Source organism: Lontra canadensis, unplaced genomic scaffold, assembly GCF_010015895.1.
Source record: "Lontra canadensis isolate GAN:19392208 unplaced genomic scaffold, GSC_riverotter_1.0 scaffold50, whole genome shotgun sequence".
NCBI classification, from domain to species: Eukaryota; Metazoa; Chordata; class Mammalia; order Carnivora; family Mustelidae; genus Lontra; species Lontra canadensis.
Genome location: NW_022631044.1, coordinates 3,553,386 through 3,579,670, shown reverse-complemented (window position 1 = coordinate 3,579,670; position 26,285 = coordinate 3,553,386). Strand labels below are relative to the sequence as shown.

Sequence of the window (26,285 nt, the reverse complement as noted above, 5' to 3'; positions counted from 1 at the left end):
AATTCCATTATTAAATCATGCTGTAGAGCTAGAAGCTATAAATATTATTTATTATATATATTAATACAGTGCTGTTCACCCGGAGCATACAATTATTCAAACTAAAGATCGGCCATATTCAAAATAGTAATTAAAAGATTCAGGATGCCTGGGTGGCTCAGTTGGTTAAGCAACAGCCTTCAGCTCAGGTCATGGTCCTGGAGTCCTGCGATCAAGCCCCACATCGGGCTCCTTCTCTGCAGAGAGTCTGCTTCTCCCTCTGACTCTCCCCCATCTCTTGATCTCTTTCTCTCTTTCTTTCTCAAATAACAGATAAATAAAATCTTTAAAAAAAAAAAAAAGAAAAGAAAAGATTCAGGACTTAATGCAGCTCAAATATTTAGAGCAAATGAACCCAGCAACCGGGGGATAAAGTAAATGTGACAAAGTACTAACATCTGGTAAAACTAGATGAAGTATATGGGTGGTTAACGCACGATTCTTTCCACTTTTCTGAAGGCTTGAAAATGTTCAAACTGAAGGGTTATGGACCAAAAAAGTAAATGTGGTTTTTTTTTAAATCTATATTTAATCTGTGCCTTGAAAAAAACACCAGTACCACTTTAACTACACATGTAAAAATAAATTCACATTCTCAATGCCATACAACCTTATGACTGCAATTTCTTTGGTCCCCAGTGAATGTAAACATATTTCAGAATATAAACTGCAATTATGGAGAGCTTCTAAAATCAAAGAACAGTCCTTGAGAGTAGAACAAATGAAAGTATGGGGTTATAGACGGATGTTCCTTTATTTTGAAAAGCAGCTATTCTGACTTCCTTTCCCTATAAGATATCTCTTCTTGTTTTTTCCAAAGGAAAAAAAAGCAGTTCTAGTATTTACTAGTAATGCCCCCTTTCTGATTTACTAAATATAAAATTCATTTGGCAAAGAAACCAGATATCCAAGCCTATGAGAATCAGACCTAAATTAAGAAGAGCAAACTGCTCAGAGTCTCAAATAGGAAAGTCCGTGCATTTATTTTAGCACGGTCTTTGTGGTTTTTATACTGGCTAATCAGACATCATTCTCACACACAAATATGATCAAGAAAAAACCCTTAAAATCCTTGAACAGATTCCCATTGCGTAAAAAGTGGTTTGCATCCCTAGCTACCCTTGTGAATCATCTTAATCCTGGTCACAGGGATTTATAAAAAGATCCTCAAATTCTCACATAGAGCCAGAGAGCCTTTTTCTCACAAGATAAAGCCCCAGTATCTTTCTGTGGGTACGCGGCCCTCCACCCATTTGGCCCCAGCTGCCTTTACATTCTCATTCTCCCATCTCTCCCATTACCCTTCAAAGCCCTCAACACACCTTTTACAAACAACAATAGCCACCATTTACTAAGATTTTTACCTGATGCTAGGGACTTAAGACTTCTTATTGCCCTATCCATCTCAGTATGACCCAAGCAACCATCAACTAAATTACTTCAACAGAATCCTGGTCTCCCAATGTCCAATCTTCCCTCTGAACAATCTAGTCTTTGCACACTAACCAAATGAGCCCATTAAATCATTGTCACTTCCCTAATGCAAAATCTTCCACGGGTTTCACAAGGCACATGAAGTAAAATCCACCTTTCTGAAGATCCTACATGACCTCATCCTCAGTCACCTCTCCAGCTCCTCTCCTGCCACTCTCCACCTCACCAACACCAATAGAGTCTTTGCACTTGGGTGTTCCCTGTGCCTAGAATTTCCCCCTTCAGACAATAATGCGTTCTCTGCTTACATGTCACTTCTACCATACTTTCTCCTCACAGCACTAATCACACTAGCTAATGTTAAATATTTGTTGTCTGGCCCTCTCACTAGACAGTCACCCACACCCAGAGTTGACAAATACGAACATCTAACCATCTGTGCTTCAGATTTTCAGATCTAAAATGTAAAAAATGCAGCTGATGCCTCCTTTATGCCCTGGCCTCCCCAGGGGATTTTTGAGTTCATGGAGAGTTTTCCCACCTGTGCCTTCAAACATCTAATACACTAACATGGGTCCACAAATGCTAGTATTCTTTTGTTTTCTTAATCTCCCATTCTCTTACTGGTAGACATTTAAGCTGTTTCTACATTTTGCTGCAATGAATCTTGTTGTCATGTCTCCTTGTCCATAGTTTCTTTCAAGTAGATGCCTAAAATGGGAAGCGGCTGGTCACAGGGTGTAGGCACCTCCCATTTAGACATTGCCAGTTTCCTCTTCAAAGTGATTTATCACAAATTTACCAGCAATGTCTGCAAGTTCCCATTTCTCCATTCCCTTCTTGACTTTCCTTCAGGAGGCGGCCTGTTTCAGTATGTTGATATGCAAAGATGGTGATTCTGGTTGCAGTCTGCCTTCTAGCCTCCCGCACTCAACTACCAATAATACAGACTAAAAGGACTACCCACCATTCCATCAAATTTGACTTCCCTATTATCTTTGCCCACGCTATTCTACTCAGAAGGTCCTCCCTGCTCACCTTCACTGCCCAAATGGAAAACAGCAGCCATTCCTTCCATATACCAAGTCTCTCCAACCCCAACTCCAAGTTGGAACTAGCTCTCCCCTGAATCCTTAAGCAACTTGTTTTTTTGTTTTCCCCCCTCTCCTGTGGAACCTACTATAATCAGCCTGGCATATAGGATGTCACACACACAGTACAGCAAGTAATTATACTACAGTTTTTGAAGTACAGTTATTTGGGTATCTGCCTCATCCCTAAGCTAATCTTACCCACAATACGTGCAAATAAGTATTGATCTAGCATGTTCAGCAAGTACTACAAAGCTAAATGTTTGGCTTATGTGAAAAAAAAAAAGTGACCAAGTCCATTATTTTCCTCTTCTACCTGCACTCCTTTACCATGAATTCAATGGCATCCATTTGAGCAGGTATATTTAAAAAGCCTGTTTCTTGAGTTTTTGAGGATTTTTCTTTTTTTAAGAGAGAGAAAGAGCGGGTTAGGGGCAGAGGGAGAGAAAGAAATGTTAAGCAGTCTCTACATTCAGCATGGAGCCTGATGCAGGCCTTAAGCTCATGATGCTAAGATCATAACCTGAGCTGAATTCAAGAGTCAGACACTTAACTGACTGAGCCATCCAGGCACTCCTGTGGCAAATTTTCTTTAAATGTTTTTTTCAGTCAATGTACTTCAAAGCTTTTGTTTTTAAGTTTCCTGTGACAAATTAAAACATGTAAGCATAATGTTATGAACAAAACACTAGGAAGTATATCCTCTTTATTGAAGCATGTAGACAATTACTTTATAACAGGGAAGAAAATCCTGAAGGAAAAACATGACCTTACTTGATTACATCAGTTCTACTAAAAGGCAACATCTAGACTGACTGACTACATGCTCAAAGGAGGCGTTTATTCCTGAGTGAAGACAACCCAGTGAAGACACTAGAATAAGGACACCACTAAAAATACCTTTTGTCCTGTGAAAGATCCTTCCTTGGGAATGGTGGTTACTTCATTTTAGGACGCTGAGCTTGTTATGAACACAATGTACTTAATTTCCTTCCCTTGTTAATATGGTCATTTCTTAAGCTAAGGTACATTGTACACTGGTAGAGACAATAACAAAAGTATACTTTTCTTTCCTTCCCTCAACTTTAAATACCACTATACTTAAAATGGACCCCAAAATAGGGAAAGAAAGGGAAAGTTAAGGCACTGGATGAAGAAGTTCACAGTAATGTACTTAGTTTGAATTTTGTCCCCCCTCCCCTCCCTTGACTTCCTTCTCCCTTCCTGCCAAATTCCCTTTCTTCTTAATGAGCTGGATCTTGCAGGCATTGGCTTCCCAATCCTTGTCATTGCCTCCATCAACTCCCACACCTAATTCATCGAGAGGCAGAAAAACAAGATTTAGAAACTTACTTAGATTATCATCGTGAGGCAAATTTTTAATTAGAAATTATTTTTTCATTTAATTAATTCATTCAATCATCAATTCAAATTTACTGACAACTTATTATATGTCAAGAAACGTGATAGCTGCTTGAAACAAAAATGAAAATAACTCAATCGTTTCCTTCAAATTTCTAACAACAAAAAAACAAGTACTACAGGTTGGGTGGCAATTGGAGCAACAATGGAGAAATGCAGGAGGCTGGCACCCACCTCAGAAAGGGAAGAAGGAAGGAACATCAGGAAACACAGTTCTCAAAATTCTACTTACGTTCCTAAAGAATTTGAAAAAGCTACCTGAAGGTACTGGAAAAGCGCTAAGTAGTTTCAAATCAAGAAATCACATGGCAAAAATGTTGAGAAAACTCTCTCTGGAAACCGTACAGACTGAAGGGGACAGAGAGCAGAAACCAGCTGTCAGAAGATCTAGCTATAGCAAAGCAAATATGGGGAGGCCGTGAACCAAATGGTGGTGACAAAGACAGAGATCGGTGATACTGAGGGTAGACCTGTCTGGGTGCAATGTGAATGTGCAGCCTGAGTCCGGGATTCCTCCTAGGCTCACAAGACTTGTTGAATGAATGCTGAATAAAGGAACACAGAAAGACACGCATGAATTGGACATGCCAAGTTTATAATATCATGGTTTCTCCAGGAAGAAATTTCTACGGGGCAGTTGGAAATACAGGTCTGTGGCTTGGGAAATACATGTGGGTTGTAAGTCACCAACAATATAGGAGGTTGATGAAGTCAGAGCTTACCCATGAAGATACAGAGTAAGAAAATTGGGGCTAGGAAACAATCTTGAAAAAACATTAATATTTGTGCAAAAAGTGGAAGAAAAGGAACCCTCAAAGCAGACAAAAAAGAATCAGCATGTTAGAGAGTATGTGTTGTCAGAGAAGCTAAGGAAAGAGAGAATTTTAAGGACAAAGGAGCTGAAGAGCTCACTTTCTATTAACCAAGGGAAATCATGGAAAATAAATGCCCATTACCTTTGGCCATGTCAAGAGGACAGTAAAAACTTAACATAGCAAGTCTGATACCACTTTCCTTAGAAAGGTCTGCTTGCAAAGCTGGCCCCTGGTTGGCCTCCAGAAACTTGGATTTCAGGATGGTTACCTGACTGATTAAGAATGGCTTACGGCACCTAATTGTGCAAACAGTGTGGCTTATGCTGACCATCTGCTTCCGTTCTGGGATTCTAGAATTTTGGTACATGTTAGGCAGAGGGGGTCTGTGTGACAGCCTCCAAAAAAAGCGTGGGCACTGAGTGACTAATGAGCTTCTCTGACATACATTCCACACACTGTCATAACTGGCTGGGGAATTAAGCACACACCGTGTGACTCCACTAGGAGAGAACTCTCAGAAGCTCGTGCCTCATTATCCTCCATACTTCACCCCATGCACCTTTTCCCTTTGCTGATTTTGCTCTGTATTCTTTTGTTATAACAAATCATAGCCACGAGTTCAACTATATGCTGAGTCGTCCTCAGGAGTTACAAGAACTGAGGGTAGTCGTGGGGACCCCTGACACAGTAAGGAAAGCAGCTAGAATAGAACATAAAGTTGACAAAAAGTTATTTTTAATTGCTTTGTCATTTATTTAAGATAGAAGAATCTCAGGCTAAGTGTATATGCCAACAGCAGGGATTCCCTGGAGAAAAAGAAATCACAGGAAAGAAAAAGATAATTTATAAAGCAAGGCCTTCAAGAACTGTGTTCTACCATGAAAAGGCCCCAGGTGATTTATGTTTTTACAGTAACATTCTTAACAAAGGCAGACATCCTTAAGAAGTAACATAAATGGTAATACTTTGGAAATAATATGTATAAACCCTTTAAACATGACAAAAAAAAATTCTTTTTAGCTTTAGTTGAAACAAATAGATAATGCTAAAGAATCTAGTTAACTAAAACAAACAAAAAATCTCTTTAGATTCGAGATTCATGCAAAACCTAAAATATTTTTTTAAAAGGAAATACCAGCAGAATCATATCCTCTGTACTCCAGTCTCTGAAGGCCTTTGATTAAGGTTTCCAAGATTTCTCGTCTTGTGCGAGGAACATGGTAGTTTAAGTAAGCAAATATACCTGCAAATCAACAAATATTTAATAAAGAATATGACTAATGAAGCAAAATTGACATAACTGTGACAAAATCCTCATTTGTATAATTATGTCTAAGATGTGCAGAAATATGAAGCTAGAGTCATCTTTATTTATTTATTTATTTGAGAGAGAGAGAATGAGAGCGAGCACAAGCAAGTAGAAGAGCAGAGGGAGAGGGAGAAGCAGACCCCCCCCCACTGAGCAGTGAGACCATTCTGGGGCTCCATCCCAGGACCCTGGGATCATGACCTGAGCCGAAGGCAGATGCTTAACCGACTGAGTCACCCAGGCATCCCTAGAGTGACCTTTAAAAAAGAAAGAAATTCTCACTTCAAATTATTTAAAGGTGGTGAAAGTTATACAAAGGGGTATTTCTCCTTCGTATAAAAGACTGAAGCAAATACGTCAAAATAAATGTTTAGCTTTTGCAAAGAAGCTTATAAGGCTAGTCACATATCTTCCATCACTACCACCTCGTCAAGTAAAATTTAATTTTAAAAAATTAAACAATCAACAAATTTGTGGTTTATATCTTATGCCCTGAGCATTGTTTAAGGAAACATTTTCTGAAGTATTTTAAGAAAACACATGGACCCTAAAAAACTAGGCAGATGGAATAATTTTTTTTAATAATAATTTTAAAGCATTCTTTTTTTTTTTTAAGATTTACTTATTTATTTGACAGACAGAGATCGCAAGTAGGCAGAGAGGCAGGCAGAGAGAGAGGAGGAAGCAGGCTCCCTGCTGAGCAGAGAGCCTGATGTGGGACTCGATCCCAGGACCCTGGGATCGTGACCCGAGCCGAAGGCAGAGGCTTTAACCCACTGAGCCACCCAGGCACCCCGGAATAATTTTTCTTACAAATAAACATAAATAAATATTGATGATGTGAAAAATACAACCTAAATAATTTAATAATAGGGAAAAATGGACTAAAATATTTATATAATCCTCTTAAGGGAAAATGGCATTCCTTGAATGAACCAGTTGTTCACCAGATACTACCAAAAGATAAACTACTATTATGATATTCATAAAAAAGCAGCACTTATTTGGAAAAGCAAAACTAGAATAAAAGGACTAGTACAATGTGAACTGAACCAGAAAAGCAAGCAGGCAGAACACAGGAAAAGGAAATCCACATTTTATTTATTTATTTATTTATTTAAGATTTTATTTATTTGTCAGGGACAGAGGGAGAGAGAGCGAGCGAGCACAGGCAGACAGAGAGGCAGGCAGAGGCAGAGGGAGAAGCAGGTTCCCTGCCGAGATATGGGACTCGATCCCAGGACACTGGGATCAAACCTCATGTCGGGCTCCCTCCTCAGTGCGGAGTCTGCTTCTCCCTCTCTCCCTGCTCATGCACATGCATGCTCACTCTTTTTTTTTTTCTCTCACAAATAAAATCTTTAAAAAAAAAAAATACCATAATGTTAATATCCAACAAAAAGCCAATTATGTATGATCACCATGACTGATAAAGTGCAATTTTTTTCAAATAAACTATCATGCTCTTCAAAAAAAAAAAAAAAAGGAAATCCACATTTGAACACTACAGTCCAAAACAAAATGAAAACACTGTCTGAACCTTTCCTAAAAAAGCAGTATGAGATCAAACACTACAGCAATCCTGTATTTCATTCATATTCTTTTTTTTTTTATTCATTAAATATTTTCTTTGAAAGAGAACAAGCATGAGTGAGTCAGGGGAGAAACAGGGAGAGAATCTTCAGGCCAATTCTCTGCTAAGCATGGAGCCTCACGAGGGGCTTGATCCCACAACCAATGAGATCGTGACCTGAGCCAAAAACAAGGGTCAGTTGCTTAACCAAGACACCCAGGTGGCCCCATTCATATATTTTTTAAAACCTTACATCAGTAAAGATTTTTTTAAGTTACCATGTGTTGTACAAGCATGTCACACAGCACCACAACCCTGCATAAGGGCTGCGGTTCCTGATGTCACTGCTGTTCATCGGGTATCTGGAAAACGCACTAATGACCCGACTTCAGTGAAACTTCTATGTGGTTTTACACCTTCCCCCACCATGGGTCACTGGCATTTGATAAAGATTAAATGAATAAAGAAAACTATCAGTTCCAGATAAGAATTTTTATTATGTCATTAAAAGACAATTCACAGATGAATCTGCTCCCAAAATAAGACTGTAATATAAACGATCTAATGAAACACTGATTGTCAACTGATCTACACTCTACCACAGTGATGAGCATCAGCTAAATAATCCACTAGAGGAGGATACAACTGAGCTCGTTTGAAAGTCATTAAACAATAAAACACATTACACTGCTAGGAACTGCTGGCCATCTGAGGCCCTCGAGGAAATTCAGAGTTGCCAAATCCCAACAATGCAGCACAAACCAGAAAACTCAATACTAAGTCATCTCTCTTCTTTTAAGAAATGTAATTCTGATGGTAAAAGTAATACATATGGAGAATTAAAGATTAAATATAATGAATACCAACTTTTGTCAATTTAAATGCTGATATAAAACCAACTGTTCTTAAGACAAATTATAGACTCAACACACTTTTTAAAGGAAAATTCAGAGTGATGCAATATTAAATTTTCAACTTTTAATACACAGAACTCAATAATAGCATTCAACTTCGATACCATTTCTAACTCCAGTCTCTGGTTTATACTGGCTTAGTGTGTGGATCTTGAGATCCTGAGTATCATTTCATGGCAAAAGAGATCTTCTAAACTAATACCCACCTACAAACAAACTTCTAAAGTGGTAACTATTTGAGAAACTAATAAAATTCACACTAAACATTTGTTAGGTCATAAAGTACTCTTTCACCTAAGAAATCCTGCAAATCTTTTAACTCACGTAGGCCTCAAAGCTTTCCACCATACCACCCTGCCTCAAACCCTCTGCAAAATGAATGGGTTTGACTGAGAGGTGGTAAAATAGTTTTCACAGTACCTACCGAGGGATTAACTGATAATGGCTGTAGAAAACATTGTTAAAAATGATTCAGTGGCCCCACTTCCTAAACAGGAAGGAAAGCCGTGATTGATCAGCAACTCGTATTACGAGGAAGTAGAAGGTGACAGCACAAGGGACATATTGCCTGACATTTGAGGACATCTACAGTCCTCACCAGCTTGATGTTCTATAGTATCTGAAGATTCTTCTGATTGCTTTGGAACCATTCCAGATGAATTTGACATTTTTTTAACACCTATACACACTACACTTCTCTTCTGGGCCTCATTTCTTTGTTACAACATTTACATGATTTTGCTCTATGTACGGTGTATCCACCATATTAAAATTGGAAACCTGGTAAAGAGCCTTATCATTTTCAGAGTGCAATCAACTGTTGAACACAGGTTTGAACTGCACAGGTCCACTTATGTGTGGATTTTTCCAACAAATGCAGTACCGTGCTGTGAATGTATTTTCTCTCCATTATGATTTTCCTAATAACATTTTCTTTTCTCCAGCTTTTTTAAGAATACGGTATATAATGTATGTATTAATATTTTTGGTGAGCTTTGTTTATATTATGGTTGAGCTTTCCAGTTAACACATGCCTATGAGTAGTTAAATTTGGGGGGAATCAAAAGTTATACTCGAATTTTCCACTGCAGGGGGTGAGGGTGGGCACCCCAAACCCCATGTTGTTCAAGGATCAATTGTATTCTGCTAAGAATAAAAGCAAAGTAATATATAAAATTTGAGGACATTTTTCTGCAAAATTGCATTATTATCATACCTAAGAAGATAATACTAACACCACCTGATATGATGTTCGTATTTAATATTTCCCTATGGTTCAGTCAGTTAAGATCTGCCTTTGGCTCAGGTCATGATCCCAGGGTCCTGAAATCGAGCCCCACATTAGGCTTCCTGTTTGGTTGGCGGCCTGCTTCTCCCTCCCTCTCTCCCCCACCCCACCTGCTCATGCTCATATGAACTCACTCTTTCTCTCAAATAATAAATAAAATCTTTAAAAATATAAATAAAATTTCCCTATTATAAAAAGTCTTTTACAGCTAATTTGTTCATTCTAAGATATAATAAAGGATCATACCTCACATTTGATTGTTATGTCTCAAAAGTCTCTTTGAATCCAGAATGGTCTCTCCCCTACTGTTTTCCCTAAGACACTGTTTTCCCCAACTCACTGACTTACTGGCAAGCTGAGGCCAATTTGTTGACTGTCTTGTTGACTGTCTCACCTCCTGGCTGTGTCTGTTTCCACACAGTGTAGTCTAACCAATTCCTCTATTCCTTTTATTTCCTGTAGACTGGAAGTTAGATCTAAAGACTTAATTGAGTTACGTTAAAATCTGGAAGCAAGAATTATTCACAATGTATGTATTTTATATTGTCCATAGGTCCCTTATTAGTGATGTTAAGATTGTCACTACTAAAGACAATCAGATCATCTAGCCTATCATATTCTGAAAGCATCTTCAGAATACTTTTTCAGATATTTTCAGCACTGATTTTAAGACATTCATATTTTCTTTCTTTTTGATCTATATAATAATGGTGCATTTCCCAATCAGTGGCATCTAGATTCAATAAAGTACCATATATCATGTTCCAATTCAAAATCTGCCTTTTCCTTGACAGGAAGCAAGACTATTATCTATAATCATCACTGTCATCTTTTGGTTCACTCCTAGAACAAAGAGGAGGAGGAACAGAGGAAGAAGTTGGAGCAACATTTCTCCCTAAATAACCACGCAGGGATTGAAAGGAAGAAAAGGACAACCTATGTAGAGAAGTCTTCTAAAATCAAAGTAACAGAGTTGGGTGAAGGAAAAACAAAAAGAAACCAAAAAAACAAAAAAAAAAAAAAAACTGTTTTTTTTCTTCAGGCATGAACTCAAAATGGTGCTTAGTAGAGTAGAAATCACTAGAATGAGCCCCATTTTACGTCTTTTACTTGTCTTCTCAAACCTCCCAGAAACAGCTCTGCTTTAGGTTTAACTACTAAAAGCCTAAAAAATCAACTCTCCCTTACTCTGGGGTAATTGCTCCAATACCCACACAGCAGCTGTAGGGAGCACAGGAGCTCTTCCACTCCTACATCACCATGTGCTTCCAGAGTGTAAGTTTTCTTATTAATGGAATATCTTGAGATAAGCATCTCCTCCAAGGATGCAGATCTTCGCACCTACAGGCATCATTCTTGGAAAACTGCAACTTAAAATTCAATGACGTGAACACACTAATGAGCACCTTGCTTAACCAAACATTCAGACATGACCTGGGTCAGAATACACTTGGTTGAAAGGCTATTAAACCTTCCTGAAATGAAAACTGAATGCAGCTTAGCTGACTATTAAAGTTCCTATGCCTGGTTGAATTTATGTCCTTGTAAATAAGAATATTTTACATTTTTTCCCCTTGACAACTTCCATATTTTCAATCCTCAGACATTGTAATTTATCAGTGATAAGTGTTCATATTCATTCTATAAATTTTATACTTTCTGAATCAAAATCCATCTGCAATCCCACTTAACTTTCATTTTTAAATTTTCTTAAAATGCAAGTTATATTTCATTCACTATCATCTTTAAAAGATTCAAATTACACAAATGCTACAGAATGAACTGTGAAAATCTGGGGCGCCTGGGTGGCTCAGTCAGTTAGGCATCTGCCTTTAGCACAGGTCACGATCCCAGGGTTCTGGATTGAGCCCCACATTCAGGCTCCCCGCTTCTCCCTCTCCCTCCGCCTGCTGCACCCGCAGCTTGTGCTCTGTCAAATAAAATATAATCTTTAAAAAAAAATTGTGAAAATCTCCTTTCGTACCTCCATACAAGGGAGATATGCACTGTAATTCCGAGATATGCACTTTAGCTCTGAATCTATGTATATGTACTGTCCTTTAACTATACAGATATAAAGCTACACACACATGGGTTTTAGAAGGTACTTTTTTTAACACATAAATGTGATAACCGTCTAGGAGCACCCGGGTGGCTCAGTGGGTTAAGCCTCTGCCTTCAGCTCAGGTCATGATCTCAGGGTTCTGGTATCAAGCCCTGCATCAGGTTTTCTGCTCAGTGGGGAGCCTGCTTCCCCTTCTTTCTCTGCCTGCCTCTATGCCTACTTGTGATCTCTGTCAAATAAATAAATAAAATCTTTAAAAATAAATAATTAATAAATGTGATAACCATCTATATATTTTCTTTTACTTAAAATGTTGAGTATCTTTTTATGGCAGTAAAAGCCATTCAATATAATGGCTGCATACTACTCCATAATAGATTTATTTTACCTAATCATTTCCACCCTGGTTGAGGTTTTTCTAACTCTTCATAATCACAAACAATGTTGCAACTAAACTTACACACATCAACTTGACGCTTATCATAAAACATATTCAATATTATAATCATGGAGACATGTTCTACACAAAAGATTCCTTTAAAAGAGGAAATATTATTCAAGATTATGTTTTCTACAATCCTAAAAACAGCAAGAAAATACTGTGACATTTGGAGTGACACAATGAGGAATTTCAATTAGTGTTTTTTAATTGTTTAAGATCTTTACCCTATTTACAAAATGCTGGTTCAAGTGTCCCCTACTTTGTTGTAAATACACGTTGCCACTGGAAGGAGCTCCTTAACACCTCTCTCATACATTTAACACTCTGGAACTCAAAGCACTGTTCAAACCCTGACATCTCTAATTATACACTCCCTCACAGCCTACCTACGGCATCATCTTTCCTGAGAAAACGTATGCACTTTCTGCTCACAAACCTTCAAACATTCCATCTCTTCCTCCTCTACCTAACCAATCCCATCAGACCACAATTTTTCAGCATCCTGACAAGCCAGCCCCTCTGGGTCCACTGTGCTCTTATTCCTGGGTCCCTGAGCAGGCCTACAGCAGAGTCCATCCACTTCAAGTCCATCTACCCATTTCAGGCCCACTTTTGTAGGAGCCCTCCCAACTGCTAGCCAGTCCAGTTAATTCACTGCTTGTCCAACTTTCAAACTTCCCCAGATATTATTCTAAAGCTAGAATCTAGACTACTCCATTCCTCTCCTCCCAGTTTCTTTCTCAGTTTCTGGTAGATTCTCACAGAATTTCATTCAGAATTTCATCTCTTCATCTTAACAGTATATACCCTCCAACCCTTCTTACATTGTTCCAATAAGCCAGAGGCCATTCACCCTGGAGACATGCTGTGGATACAAATACAGCCTGGTGAGAGATCCACAACCCTCTCCCCCAGATTTTCAAGGGCCAAAAAGAGCTCACCAAACACTGCTGGAACATCACAGCTGTCCAAGGCACAGGAAAACACACTCCAGGGTGCCTTATCCTTCCCTATGAGCTCAAAATAGAGAAACATATTTCACACACTATTTCCTGAAGCCAGTCTCTCCTACCTGTAACTCTTGATAAGAGATTCCTCAACTTTCTAAATACAGAACCTTTTATTACCTCAAAATATTTTGAGGATCCTACAAAATAGTGGGTTGAATTTTTATTATCCAATGATCTAGAACAACTTCTATACAACTTTACAGACAATGCTTAGAGTATGAATCAACCAGCGAACACCCATAGTAACTGCACAGCCTACAGGTCAAGAACCACAGCTCTAGAACTCAACTTTTCAACGCTATCAGGGGACCTCAGTTTCACAATATTCCCTCCTCTGCTGGTACGCAAGCCTTCCTCCTCAACACAAACTTGGGGTCCTCTGCCTGCATATATGCAACTTCTCTAATGACTTCTTTACAGCCAAATACAATAAACTTCTTTCTGCAATATTAAACATGAATCACCTTCTACTCCTGCAGATTCTGTCCAAGTCAATACACTACTTTGGAACTCTTCTGCCTCTAATCACTGTTCTTTGGCCCCTTTTCCTGGAATTCTTACTTCTTTCAAACCCCATGGCAACAGTTCTCAACCTATTTATGACTCCATTCCCTGCTGGGTAAATGCCATCAATGATATCTCTCACAGTGCACTGATTCTCTACCAGCTGGCACTATTCCTCAACGAACGAGTACTGCTGGGGTGCCTGGCTGGCTCAGTCCATACGGCTTGGGGTTAAGTTCGAGTCCTACACTGGGTATAGAGATTCCTTAAAAAAAAAATTAATTAAAAAATAAAAAAGTACTGCCACATTACCTGGAACATTCCTCCCATAACTAGTCTCTGATTTTCTATTCAGTCCACTTGTAGTCCATAACATGGCAGTGAACAATGAACAAGAAATGCCTACAAACACACTTGTTGCATTTCTTGTGTTGCACCTGTGTATATTCACTGCTTCCCTCCAACCAGACAGCAACTCCTGGAAGGCAATTCCCTTATCTTAGTCATCTCTCTGAAGAACAAAGCACCAAGTATAAACCCATCACTTCAAATATCTTCTAATGCTTTCTATGTTCTTGAAATATACAGTCAAAATTTCCTAAACCACAGAAAGAGAACACTATTTTGCAGGATGCTAAACAGGGATAAGGTGAAAGAAATGTTCCATAATTAAAGGTTTAAGAAATACTGGGTTAAAGTTAACATGTTTATTTGTAGAACTGTCTAGAAACTCTAATCTCACTTAACTGTGAATCTCCAAAAGCAGAATTTCCCACACTTGTGTTATAAAACTCTTTCCCACCTTCTATTGCTCATAACCAGCACCTATTAACTTCTCCCTTTCCAGGGAACACAATTGAGGAAATATTTATTAAGCAATTAATTATTTTCTTTCACAACTACTTTATATCCAGTATGATTTCCAAGAATGTGTTAATAGTTTTGGTTTTATGATTTTTCCTAGCAGCCAGTCTCAGCACCCCTCAATTACCTCCAAAGCTATTAGACAGTATTATTACAAAAATCTTTTTAAGGATACATTTCAGGATACTCTTAAATTGTAAGCTCCCTTACTGCTTTTAAATATGGTCTCATTTATAAAAACTCCATTTCACCCGCTCTTTCAAGTACAATGTAGTCGCATTCAGAATGGCCCCACATTTGACATACCATCAAAGACTGTCCTATAATACAGCCTCTAACAAAATTAGTCTGCCCCAAGTCCCTGGTAATAGAACTGTTTACCTTTATGCCAAGGAGGTTGGAAAAGCACCAAAATGCACATGTGGCATGTGCCCAGGCCAACTTCGAGGCATTTGTGCTGTGAGCCCAGCAGTTCTTATGAGGCTGTCAACAACAACAACAAAAAAAAACCCACCCCAGCAGAGACCTCGGTGATTCCACGTGTGCTGTGTCAGTGACTGGATCAAGCATGCTGTACTTACTGAGGAGGAGAACAATGTTTTGAACGTGTTGAAGGAATACGCAGAGTCACAAAGCTAAATTTTAAAATGCAGCTTAAAAAATAAATAAATAAATAAATAAATAAATATGCAGTTTTGAGTAATAAAAAAAATCAAAAGAAAAAAACGAACGGTATAACCCTACATTTATTTAAAAAAAAAAAAAAAGTACAATCTGTTAAAAGCTGTGGGAGCTTAAGTGACCTGCCATTCTCTCACCAAAACAAAAGGTAATACAAATAAAAAGGACAAAGTGTATTCTAGAAAACCAAGAGGAAGATAAAATAAATTTGGAAAACAGGTACACTATTATTCTTCTCTGGGAGATTCACAACACTTAGTAGCCCACTAAAGGTTCCAAGAAACATGTCAAAAAAAAAAAAAAAAAAAAGCCAGTTCAACACTATTTAATCTACTGCTTCCCAAATTTACTTGACCATAGAACATTTTTTTTCCCTCCCAATTAACACTATTAACATCTCAGCATAAACTGGTAAAGTTTTATTATCTGATTGGAAAAAGCGTATCACAGAATTTTCTGCCTTCATTCTTCTGCTTCAATATTGTACAGTGTTGAGACAAAAGAACCTTTTTTAAAAACTTGGAATAGGCCGCAGGTAATCAGAAGGTAAACTTCTATGCGTCTGGGGATGGGTGAAAAAGGAGTTGGAGATTAAGGAGGGCACTTGTCCACAATGAGCACTGGGTGAGGTACAGAATCCCTGAATCACTATATTGTACACCTGAAACTAATACTAACACTGTAGGTTAACTCTACTGGAATTAAAATGAAAAAGAAGGTTTGTAAACTTCTAAATTTTCCTATCTAATCTCATTCCCCCTCACTTCCTCTGCCTAGAAATTTTATTTCAGTGATTGAGCTATGGGAAGAAAATAAATACAAAGTCTTATCCTTTTAACAGTTAAGTTTCAGAATCTACATTAAAAAGGAAATAAATTCTGAACTCTATTCCTGCAATCATGCAAAACTCTGTTCTGGGTTAAAGGCAGGACCTTGGAAATGTTTCAAAGACTAGTTCTTTATAACCGGTGTGTTTCCTCAGCAGTAAAACTCTATGGAATGGGGATGTTGGCTGTGTGAAAACTCCCTTATCTAGTCTCCACCCCAAAGCCTCACCCTTATCTGAACCTTTCTAAAGCAAATCTGATTTTTTTTCTTTTTTGATACTTTCTTTTCCAGAAACAAGAAGAAATGACCTGCAACCAGGAAGCCACATGCTTAACTAGGCACACACCTCTACATTCAGGAAAAGTTAATTACCAAATGAAGCATCCTGGGGATTAATCAGTTTGCAAATCCACTACTGCACAGCTACAAACTAAATAATGTGTTTTTCAAAACCACTCTACTAACCAGGCACAGCAAAAGTATAACTGATTCTAAAGTGAGTCCTAATCTAATAATTTCAGAAACTATTTATAGATGTTTCTGTTTTGAGGTTTTTTTTTTAATCTGCTCTAAATTTAAACCTGCTCCTCATTTTCAGAAGCTGAAATTACCATAAAATTAAGTACAGGAAAAATATACACCAATGAGTACGAGCCACCTCCTGCCAGGATATTCTTGCAAAAGGCTATGAAGAATAAGTTTCCCAGATAGCTTCAACTCTATTACAATCCTACTTTCCTTAAGAAAGCGTTCCTTCTTCCAGGTGTAACGTTAGCTGTAAATTTCAATAAAAGCGGTAAGAATATAACTCTTTTTACTGACAATAGCCAAGTAAATGCCTATTTTAGAGCTTATCAATCATTTCAGATATAATTATAACAATCCCCTTTACTAACAGTTTTAGGGAATATTAAAATTACCAAGTCCCAAAACATGGAATAAAAGGACCTATGTTTTTTAACTGCTCTTGGTAAAACGTTTATTAAATGTGAACCAACACTGTTCATAGGTGTTTTAAATGGGTGCACAGGCACGTGATAACGCATGTTACAGTCACTTTCGGGCCTCTCCCACCACAGGATTAGGTCTAGAGCCCATTCACCAAGTTACTGATTAGCAATGGTTTCTGTTGAGACAGGGGATGGCACTTAGTAAGATCATGTAGAATGCCACTGTCGTAGCTCTAGCTATACATAGTTCTGTTTCTATTGGGCCTGCCCGAAAGAAAGCAACTAAAAATAAGTATTTTTGAAAAGGTAAATCCTAGAAGAAAGGAAGATAAGTTCGAGTGATCTCACCTGATGTTCCACAGGTTGCCTCACTCACCTGACGGACTCTTTTGAAGGCAAGCCCCTCTACACCTCAGTTCCCTCGGCCCTCTCTCCCTTTCCAAGACAGATATCTACATTTCTGTTCCCTCCTCAACGCAAAACCGCCCCCAGTGCCCCCCCAGATCCACTCTAGAGCCCGCCCTCCTCCCAGGTACCCTCCTAGGTCCACCACCCCCATCCCGCTCGCAGAGGCCGGCCTCCGCACCCAGCACCCGCACTTCACACCCTCACACTCCGGCTCCCGCCAGCCTCCGGCCTCGGCGGCGACCGCACCGCACCCCAGCACAGCCCCGCAACACGCCCCCCGCCCGCAGCCCCCTTACCGCACATGATGCAGAAGGCACGGTCGGCTGGCGAGCAGCGAACGGCTGGCGAGGTCGGGAGCGCACACACGAGCGTCAGGGGCGAACGGCGAGATTGGGGGCCCGGGGCAAGCCAACACGACTCCCTCGCGGATGCGACGGCCGAAGCAACGACAGCCTTCTCGGCCTCCCGGGCTCGCCAGCAACTGCCGACGGGACCCGCCCCTCGGCGCGCAGCGCGCCGCCGCCGCCGCCTCCCGTGGATCCCATTGGGCCGTGTGCACGCCGCTCACACGCAGCTCCCGCCTCACCGTGCCGCCCCGCCCCGCCCTCGAGCCCACGCAGGCGCTGGCCTGCTGGCGGCGGAGACGTGGCACCAGCCAGCGGCCGCATCCGCTTGGGGTTCCTGGAGCCGCCCGGCCCCCGGGCGAGCAGCTGGAGGAACCACACGGTGGGGGAGGAAGAAACTCGGTGGCTGGCAGGGAAAGACGGAACGTTAAGGAAAGAGGATGATGGAATTGTCAGCAAAGCAAATAGCATTGGAGCACGCGCCCAATGCAACCCAAGGCCCCAGGCTCCGGCAGCCCACGAAGCGGCGGAAAAAGGAGGAAGAAAGCCGGAGGCCTGAAAAGGGGGATAAACAAGTCAGAATGGAAAGGGACATAAGACTAAAGAAAAATTGCAAAGAAAATTGAATGAGGTAGAGAGGAAAGTTACCAAATTCTTGATGCAAAGCTCCATTCAGGTTCATCCAGTCTTTCTGGTGACAGGGAGTTCAGTTCCGGACTTAAGCTCTGTGTAATATGCTTGGCCTCTAAACGCCCTCCGCACCCCACCCCAACCCCATTCATTGCCTTCCTAACCCCCAGTTTTTGGCAGAGGGGATGGGGGGGGGGGAGCGGAGGATGTAAAGCTCAATGATACAACACTGTGCTACTGGTCTTATGAAACTTCTGGCTCAGACTTCTGATGGCCCACTTGAGAAGACTAGGAATTGCCCAGATTTGACAGCCTTACGTTTGACTCACTGACGATTAATTCTGTAAATTAATGCACCACTCCTGCCAAGAGAGACTTAATCAGAGAGAGATGATGTTTCTGAGAATTTATTATCCAAGCATTTGCTCTAGGAAGATTTAAATGGTATCTTTAGTCAAATGTAGATGGTTATCATAACTATTAATGGCTCTAGATTAGGATCAAATAAAAACTTGATTGGCATACAGAATATGGCGTGGACTTCTGACCCTAGTTATCTGGTCTTACCTCACACGATTGCTCTCTTCCTACCCCACCTTCCAGCCCTTTACACTCCAAAGCTACAGTTTCCCTACTGCGCCAACATTCTCAAATATTTTGTACACATTAGTGACTCTTCCTGGAATCCCCACCCCATCTCTATTTAAATGCTACCTCTTGAGGAAAACCGATTTTTCTCCCCAGACAGACTTAAGGACATGGATTAACCTCTGTCTTTGAACTGCCCCCTTTAAATCAGTATACTTCTGACATTGTGTTTGTATGTGTGTATTTCCCTCCAAGGTTGTTTCTTGAGGCCAGATCAAGCCTTTGCATTCCCAGCACCTAGTAAAACCCTAGCACAAAATAACAGATCGAAATGTTTTTGAGGCTTGCTCAGTCAGTGAAGCATGTGACTCTTGATCTCAAGGTCATGGGTTTGGGCCCCACATTGGGGATAGAGAGTACTTTAAAAAATTAAAAAAAATCTTTAAAAAAAAATGTTTTTGAAGGAGTGAAAAAACCCATTCTGAAGGAGTGAAAAGAGTCATAGGAATTGACTTCCTATGACTGGTTATATGATCAAATGAATGAAGGAAGGGCTTTTCAGATATTCTTAGAGGGGAAAAAATGGCTTTTAATTACTTGTTTCAAAGAGAGGCTGGAAAAATGTTACATTTAACTAATCAAAGTGTTTATCACCTAAGAGCCCTTTAATATTTCAGGCCCCTAAGCCCCTAAATGACCCTAGAGCTAAAGTTAAAAACACAGTTAAAAATTTAAAAATAGCTGTTTGTTAATAGACAACACATTTCTTAGTTGAAGAGGCAAAAGACTGTGGATATACATCTTAGCCTCAGAACCCTCATCTAAGAGTTTCTAGTAAGATCACAGTGATATTGCCAAGGAATCAAGGTAACAAAGAGAATAGAAAAGCAAGGGATTCAATGGTATTTTAGTTTGAGCATGAGAACATTGGTACCACTGCTGGCACTTTCTTTGTGGCACCATCAGGTTTGCTAGCAGTGCACAAATGTGTTGTTCAAACACTGGGATCATACTTTGACTCCTTGGTGCATGGGTTCCTCATATTTTTAGATATGCCAACTGGAAGCCCAATGGCCTTCTGCCCAGCAGGATGTATGGCAAGGAGGAGGTTGTGAAAAACTTTGAAAGTCAATATTTTCCCAACCCAATGGAACAAAGAGCCCTTCATAACTATGCTCCAGTCAAGACACTAATATGAAAGAACTGTTTGTCTGACCCCCATCTCTATAGAGCTTTGCCTTAGCTGGACCTTTGTGAATAGGGGCTGGAGAAGAAAATAAATGATCTGTGAAGGAAAGGGGACATCTGGATCTAATTAAAACATCTGAAGAAATGGAAAGGATTTTCTCTCTTCATCAAAAGTTCTGAACTAACTGAACTTCCAAAAAAAAAAAAAAAAGAATGATGGTAAGGAGGGTGTCAGTCATCATCTCTTTATGTAAGTTCATTTCTCTGTTCATAGATTTGTCCTGTTAAACCTGATGGCTCTCAGTCTCCTCCATGCTATACAGCCTGATGCACAGAAGGCCATTAGGGTTTCCAGCTACCATTTCTAAAAAAAGGAAGAACCATAATTAAAATAGCGTTATAAGATTTTTAAATTGGGGTGCAGTGGGGTGGCACCTGGGTGCCTCAGTTGGTTGAGCCTCAGATTCTCGGTTTTGGCTCAGGCTGTGATCTCATGAGTCATGAGATCAAGCCCCACATGGGACTCCCCACTTATGGGATAGTCTGCTTAAAGTTTCTCTCCCTCTGCCCCTCACCCCACTTCTGTGTGCACTGTGCACACTTTCTGTCTTTCTCAAGTAAATGGATAGAATCTTTTTAAAAAAATTTTTTAAATGTCATGTTTGTGATTTTTGTTACCCCTTACCTGAATTCCAATAGCAAATAGCAACAAAATTATTACAATAAAAAATGCCTAGATAAAACTTTCAGTTATAAGTCCTGGGAATGTAATGAACAGGATGGTAATAGTTAATAATACTGCACTGTATATTAGAAAGTTGCTAAGAGAGTAGATCTTAAAAAGTTTTTACCAAAAGAAAAAAAGTTGTGACTATGTTTGGTGATGAGTGTAAACAAGACTTATTGTGGTGATTGTTATGCAATATATAGATATATACCAAATCATTCTGTTGTACACCTGAAACTAATATAATGTTACATGTCCATTATATTTCAATTAAAAAAGAAAGGCATAACAAGAATATGGGAAGCAGGGAGACAAATGTCCCAATTTAGGGAGTTTTGTGGAGAAGTGTACCCCAATGGACAGAGAAGATTGTGGTTAAGTATCAAAGGAAGAAGAAACAGATGGAGCTATCAAGGCTTATGAGATGGAAGAAATGAACGCAAGAATAAAAGGCACCAGTCAGGGCCTCATAAAGTCTCCTTCATTGAACCCCTTTGGTTCCACCACCATCCACCATCCCAGTTCATCCTATAGACCTTAACGCCAAAGTGACCTTCCAAAACACAAATCTGATTCTGTTCTCCCTGCTTCCAATTCAGTGGGTACCCTTCACCTGCAGGATTAAGTCCAGACTCCTCTGTACAGACATAGTTACTCAGGATTTCATTCCTGCCAGTCTTATCAGCATCATTTTCCGCCACTCTACTCAAGCAATCATCTTATGGTCTAGCTATACTGAACTAGTTCCCTAAGAATGGACTACAATGCTTTTCCATCTTTGCCTATGCTTTTTTTTGAAAGGAAGCATTAAAAAGGTAACCAGATGTTAGTTAGGACATAACTATAGAGAACTAGTCACAAAATGGGTTTGTAAGGGGACCACAAAATTCCCTTGTCCAAAATTACCTCCACTCCTTACCTATCACATTGCCTAAACTTGTCTCTGGATTTCTGTATTTAAAGCAGAGCACCTCCCTTTCCCCCAGGAAGTCTACAGTAAGTCATTATCATCTATTAATACTTTACAGTGACATTTAATATAATTTTCATTTGGATATTGGGTATGAAAAGGTCACTGAGGAAATGAAAGTTTTGATGTGGATGAAGCTGTTTCTGAAATCAGAAAGAAGCCAGATCTGGACAGATCACCTTGGTTGATGACACTTGTCAAAAAAGGGACAACATAAGGACATGTGAAATTGAGTATGATAATGCAAAGAGAGGGTACCAAGATATGGAAGAAGGAATCAGAAATAAGTTGGTAATGAAAGCAAACTCTGCCCTTCATAATGCATAATTTTATGTATCAACTTGGCTGAGCCACAGTGCCCAGATATTTGGTCAAACAGTGTTTTGGATGTTTATGTGAGTTACTTTTGGATGGGATTAATATTTCTTTATTTTTTTTAAAGATTTTATTTATTTATTTGACAGAGAGAGATAGATCATGAGTAGGCAGAGAGGCAGGCAGAGAGAGAAAGGGGGAAACAGGCTCCCGGCTGAGCAGAGAGCCTGTTGTGGGGCTCAATCCCAGGACCCTGAGACCATGACCTGAGCTGAAGGCAGAGGCTTAACCCACTGAACCACCCAGGCACCCCTAGGAGATTAATATTTAAATCAGTGGATTGCTCTTTATAATGTAGGTGGGCCTCACCCAATTAGTTGAAGACCTAATAGAACAAAAGACTGACCTCCCTGGAGCATGAAGGAATTAGGCAGCAGACAGTCTTTGGACTTCAACTGCAACATTGGCTCTCCACTGGTGTCCAGTCTGACAGCCCACCCTGAAGATTTTGGACTTGCCAGCCTCCATAATTACATGAGCCAATTCCCTGAAATAAATATATAAATAATAGGTAGAGAGGTAAGTAGATAGATACAATTTGTTTTGTTTCTCTGGAGAACCCTAATACATCTACTTAATGTTGATCCTACTGATTTTTTCAATGCTGAATATATGAATTTGTTTTAAATTTCTTAAGGATAGAGCTTTTAATGACAAAGAATAGAAATTCACTCAAAGTAGCTAAAGAGGAGATTTATTGGCTAATGTAATTGGAAAGGACAGGGATATAGCTTCAGGCACACCGGTATCCAGGACACAAACAGTGTTGTCAGAACTCCCTTTGATTCTCTCTCCTTGACCTTATGCACAGGTCAATGACCCTCAAACAGCTCTGGAATCATATCTTTATAGTTTGCAGTCCAAGGGGAGAGAGGCTATTTCCCCATCCTTACTTTTCATAATCAAGGCAAGGATTCTGATGCGTCCAATGCAGATTCCTATGGCCCACTCACTCCTGTTGCAGAAGGCAGGACACTGTGGTTAGACAATTCCACCAGTACCACATAGAGTCACCAGAGGCTCAGAGTCAGCAAGAGAGCCAACATTTCCCCAGCCCCCCGTAGAGTCCTTTTCCTCAAAGGAAAGGGGAAGGTGTTGCTCATGAAAATGCAGGGACACCTGTAATACACAAACAAAAGATGCCCACCACATCAGATGAACACAGCCTTGACTGCCCCACCAGGAAACCTCATGCTTAAGAACAAAGGATGCAGACTCCAACTAGAATAGTATATTCCCCTATAGTCCTCTCTGGGGTGCATCCAAATTTTCCCAGTAGGCAGAACCTGGGACAGTTTTCTAGCTCTGCTAGAAGGAAATTCACTTTACTGCCAAGAAATTGTCCACACATAGGAAACCATGAGAGTAACTGGTCCTATCTAATATTTCTGTTCTGTAGGATGTGATCAGAGTTGGAATGGAAGCAGACCATTCGTGGAGCTGCCTAGAGCTGAAAGATCACTGAAAATGTAAGGTAACAGGGAAAAAAAAAATACTATTCCCTAGTTTCTTTCAGGGGATACAAAGGCATAGCCTACAAGCACTCTGTCAAGATTGCAACTCTGCTGTGGGGAAATCAGAGTATAAAGCTGGGTTTTCCCAAAGGGATGTAAATTCCCACTGGACTGAAGAGCAGCTAGCTTTCTGACAAAAGGGTTGGGGGGCAGGGGAGACACACATGCACAGACCACTGCTTTGGCCCCGTAGAGTCAGGAGCAAATAAAAGATGGAAAAGACTTTGGCCCACTAGAAAGCAGCACCTATGAGGGCAAGGAACGCTCTCTCCCCCATCGGGTAAAAATACTCAGGAGTGGTATGTGGGTCCAGTCCCCTTAAGACAAAATAGTAGTATTGTAGCAATGTGCATAAGGTCTGCAGCCAGAATGCCAGGGTTCATATTCCTGGCTTTTCCACTGAAGTTGTATGGCAATGGAAAATGTACTTCTCCCTGTGCCTCATGGGGACAATAATAGTTACCGATCTCACAGGATTAAATGACTTCATAAATGTAAGGTGCTTAGAATAGTGTTTGTCACATAGTGAATGCCAACAAAAGTTTGCTATTTTTAAATATTTTGCTCCTTGTCATTCTGGATAATGCTTCATCCTAATTCTCATTAGCAAAAAATCCTCCAAGTGCTTGGCTGACTCTTAGTCAATAATCTCAGTTTCAAATACCTATTGAAATGTCCCATGTTTATAAAGTGTTTTCCATAATACTTGCAAGATTTTATACATTTGGGGGGGGCTAATTTTTGTTTTCACCAAACACAACTAATATGAATGATTACTTCCCCTTTATGTGAAACATATAGGAGAAATTAAGTATAGTTTAAAAATTCAAAAGTAAAACCATTTATCTGATTAAACCATACCTTCTAAATTAATCTTTGATTGAAAAAATGGCTCAATTAATTTAAAAATATATTATTTTCATTTTAAGATTGGTATTTCGCACTGTCGGCCACAAATAAGAAAAAGCAGTAAAATAAACGTACCAACTCCTCCATGATTTACCAAGGCTGTTAGAAAGCAATCAGCTTCAAGTGACAATACCTGCCAACAGTAGACATTCGTAACAAGAAAACCTCTTATCTCACATGATACTCTGAAAATGGGTGGTTCCCAGGCTATCTCAAAAGTCAATAATGTCCTCAAGGATCCAGGCCTTGTTTCCTTCCTCTTTGCCATTCTCAGTGGACTGGCTTTTCATCATGGTTTTAAATGGACTGTCATAGCCTTAGACATTAAGTTTCCATTCTACAGCATACCCAACAGGAAAGAAAGGAATTGAGGGGAAAAGAGCCTTCTTTACATAGATTAACTCTCTCTCTTAATCAGGGAAGAAAATCTTTTAAATTAAAACACTCTAGTAGAGCCTCTCTTACAGCTGGTTGGCCAGAGCTGGGTTACATGTCCCCACCTAAACTAACTGGCAAAGAGAAAAGGAGTTAAAATGACTGGCTTACATTAGTTAGAATTTATCCCCTGAGGGATACCTTCCCTGGTCACATCACAAATGATAATTAACAGGGTGCCAGGTAGCTCAGTCAGTTCATAACCCAGGGGTTCTGGGATCAAGCCCTGCCTTAGGCTCCTTGCTTGGCAGGGAGTCTGCTTCTCCCTCTCCCTCTGCTCCTCTCCCGCCTTGTGTTTTCTCTCTCTCAAACAAATAAAATCCTAAAAAACAAAAACAAATGGTAATTGAAAGGGCCTCTCTCAGTAAGAAGCAGGGGTATATATATGCTGGGTAGGCAGCCACTAGTTTCTGTAGCACTGTTCGGCTCACTGTTTGCTTCTGTCCCATTTCCAGGTAAGGACTTTTACTTTACACAGGCTTCTTGCAGTCCCCAAATACATACACATACATAGCTTCTAGATTCTGTTTACACTGCTCTGTATGCCTAGAAAGGTCTTCCTAACCCTTCCTCTCTGCTCCTCATGGCTGCTCCCTTTCGCAGAAAATCTTGCTCATACCTTGGCCGCTCAGTTCCATGATTTCCCCTCCTCCAGTAATCTAATTCATCCCCCACTTCAGCAACTTATTTCATGGCCATCCATGAAGGCTTGTCATTAACTGCATCTCCTCCACAGTCTCAATTTCCTGTAGCTTTTTTTAAAAAATTAATTTATTTATTTAACAGAGACCACAAGTAGGCAGAGACCACAAGAGAGGCAGGCAGAGAGAGAGGAAGGGAAGCAGGCTTCCCACTGAGCAGAGAGCCTGATGCGGGGCTCTACCCCAGGACCCTGAGACCATGACCTGAGCTGAAGGCAGAGGCTTTAACCCACTGAGCCACCCAGGCGCCCCCCACTTTTTTTCCTA

The 26,285-nt window shown here is 40.0% G+C and overlaps 1 protein-coding gene across 1 annotated transcript; it reads right to left on the bottom strand.

Annotated features, from left to right (window-relative positions):
* Positions 1-3,738: 3,738 nt before the first annotated feature.
* LOC116877088 lies at positions 3,739-18,663 on the bottom strand. Its single transcript, XM_032873594.1, has 6 exons — positions 18,630-18,663; positions 18,475-18,536; positions 18,254-18,387; positions 17,934-18,166; positions 5,937-6,044; positions 3,739-3,875 (listed from the first exon to the last, which is right to left on the bottom strand). The coding sequence occupies exons 1-6, from the start codon at positions 18,661-18,663 to the stop codon at positions 3,739-3,741; spliced, it is 708 nt and encodes a 235-aa protein (XP_032729485.1).
* Positions 18,664-26,285: the final 7,622 nt, after the last annotated feature.

Coding starts and splice junctions, on each gene's coding strand:
- LOC116877088 (XM_032873594.1), bottom strand. CDS start 18,663: ATGAACCTGAATGGAGCTTTGCATCAAGAATTTG. Junction 6,045..17,933: donor TGCCTTCTGCATCATGTGCG/GTAAGGGGGCTG, acceptor GTTGATTTGCAG/GTATATTTGCTTACTTAAAC. Junction 3,876..5,936: donor CAGAGGATATGATTCTGCTG/GTATTTCCTTTT, acceptor TCGATGAATTAG/GTGTGGGAGTTGATGGAGGC.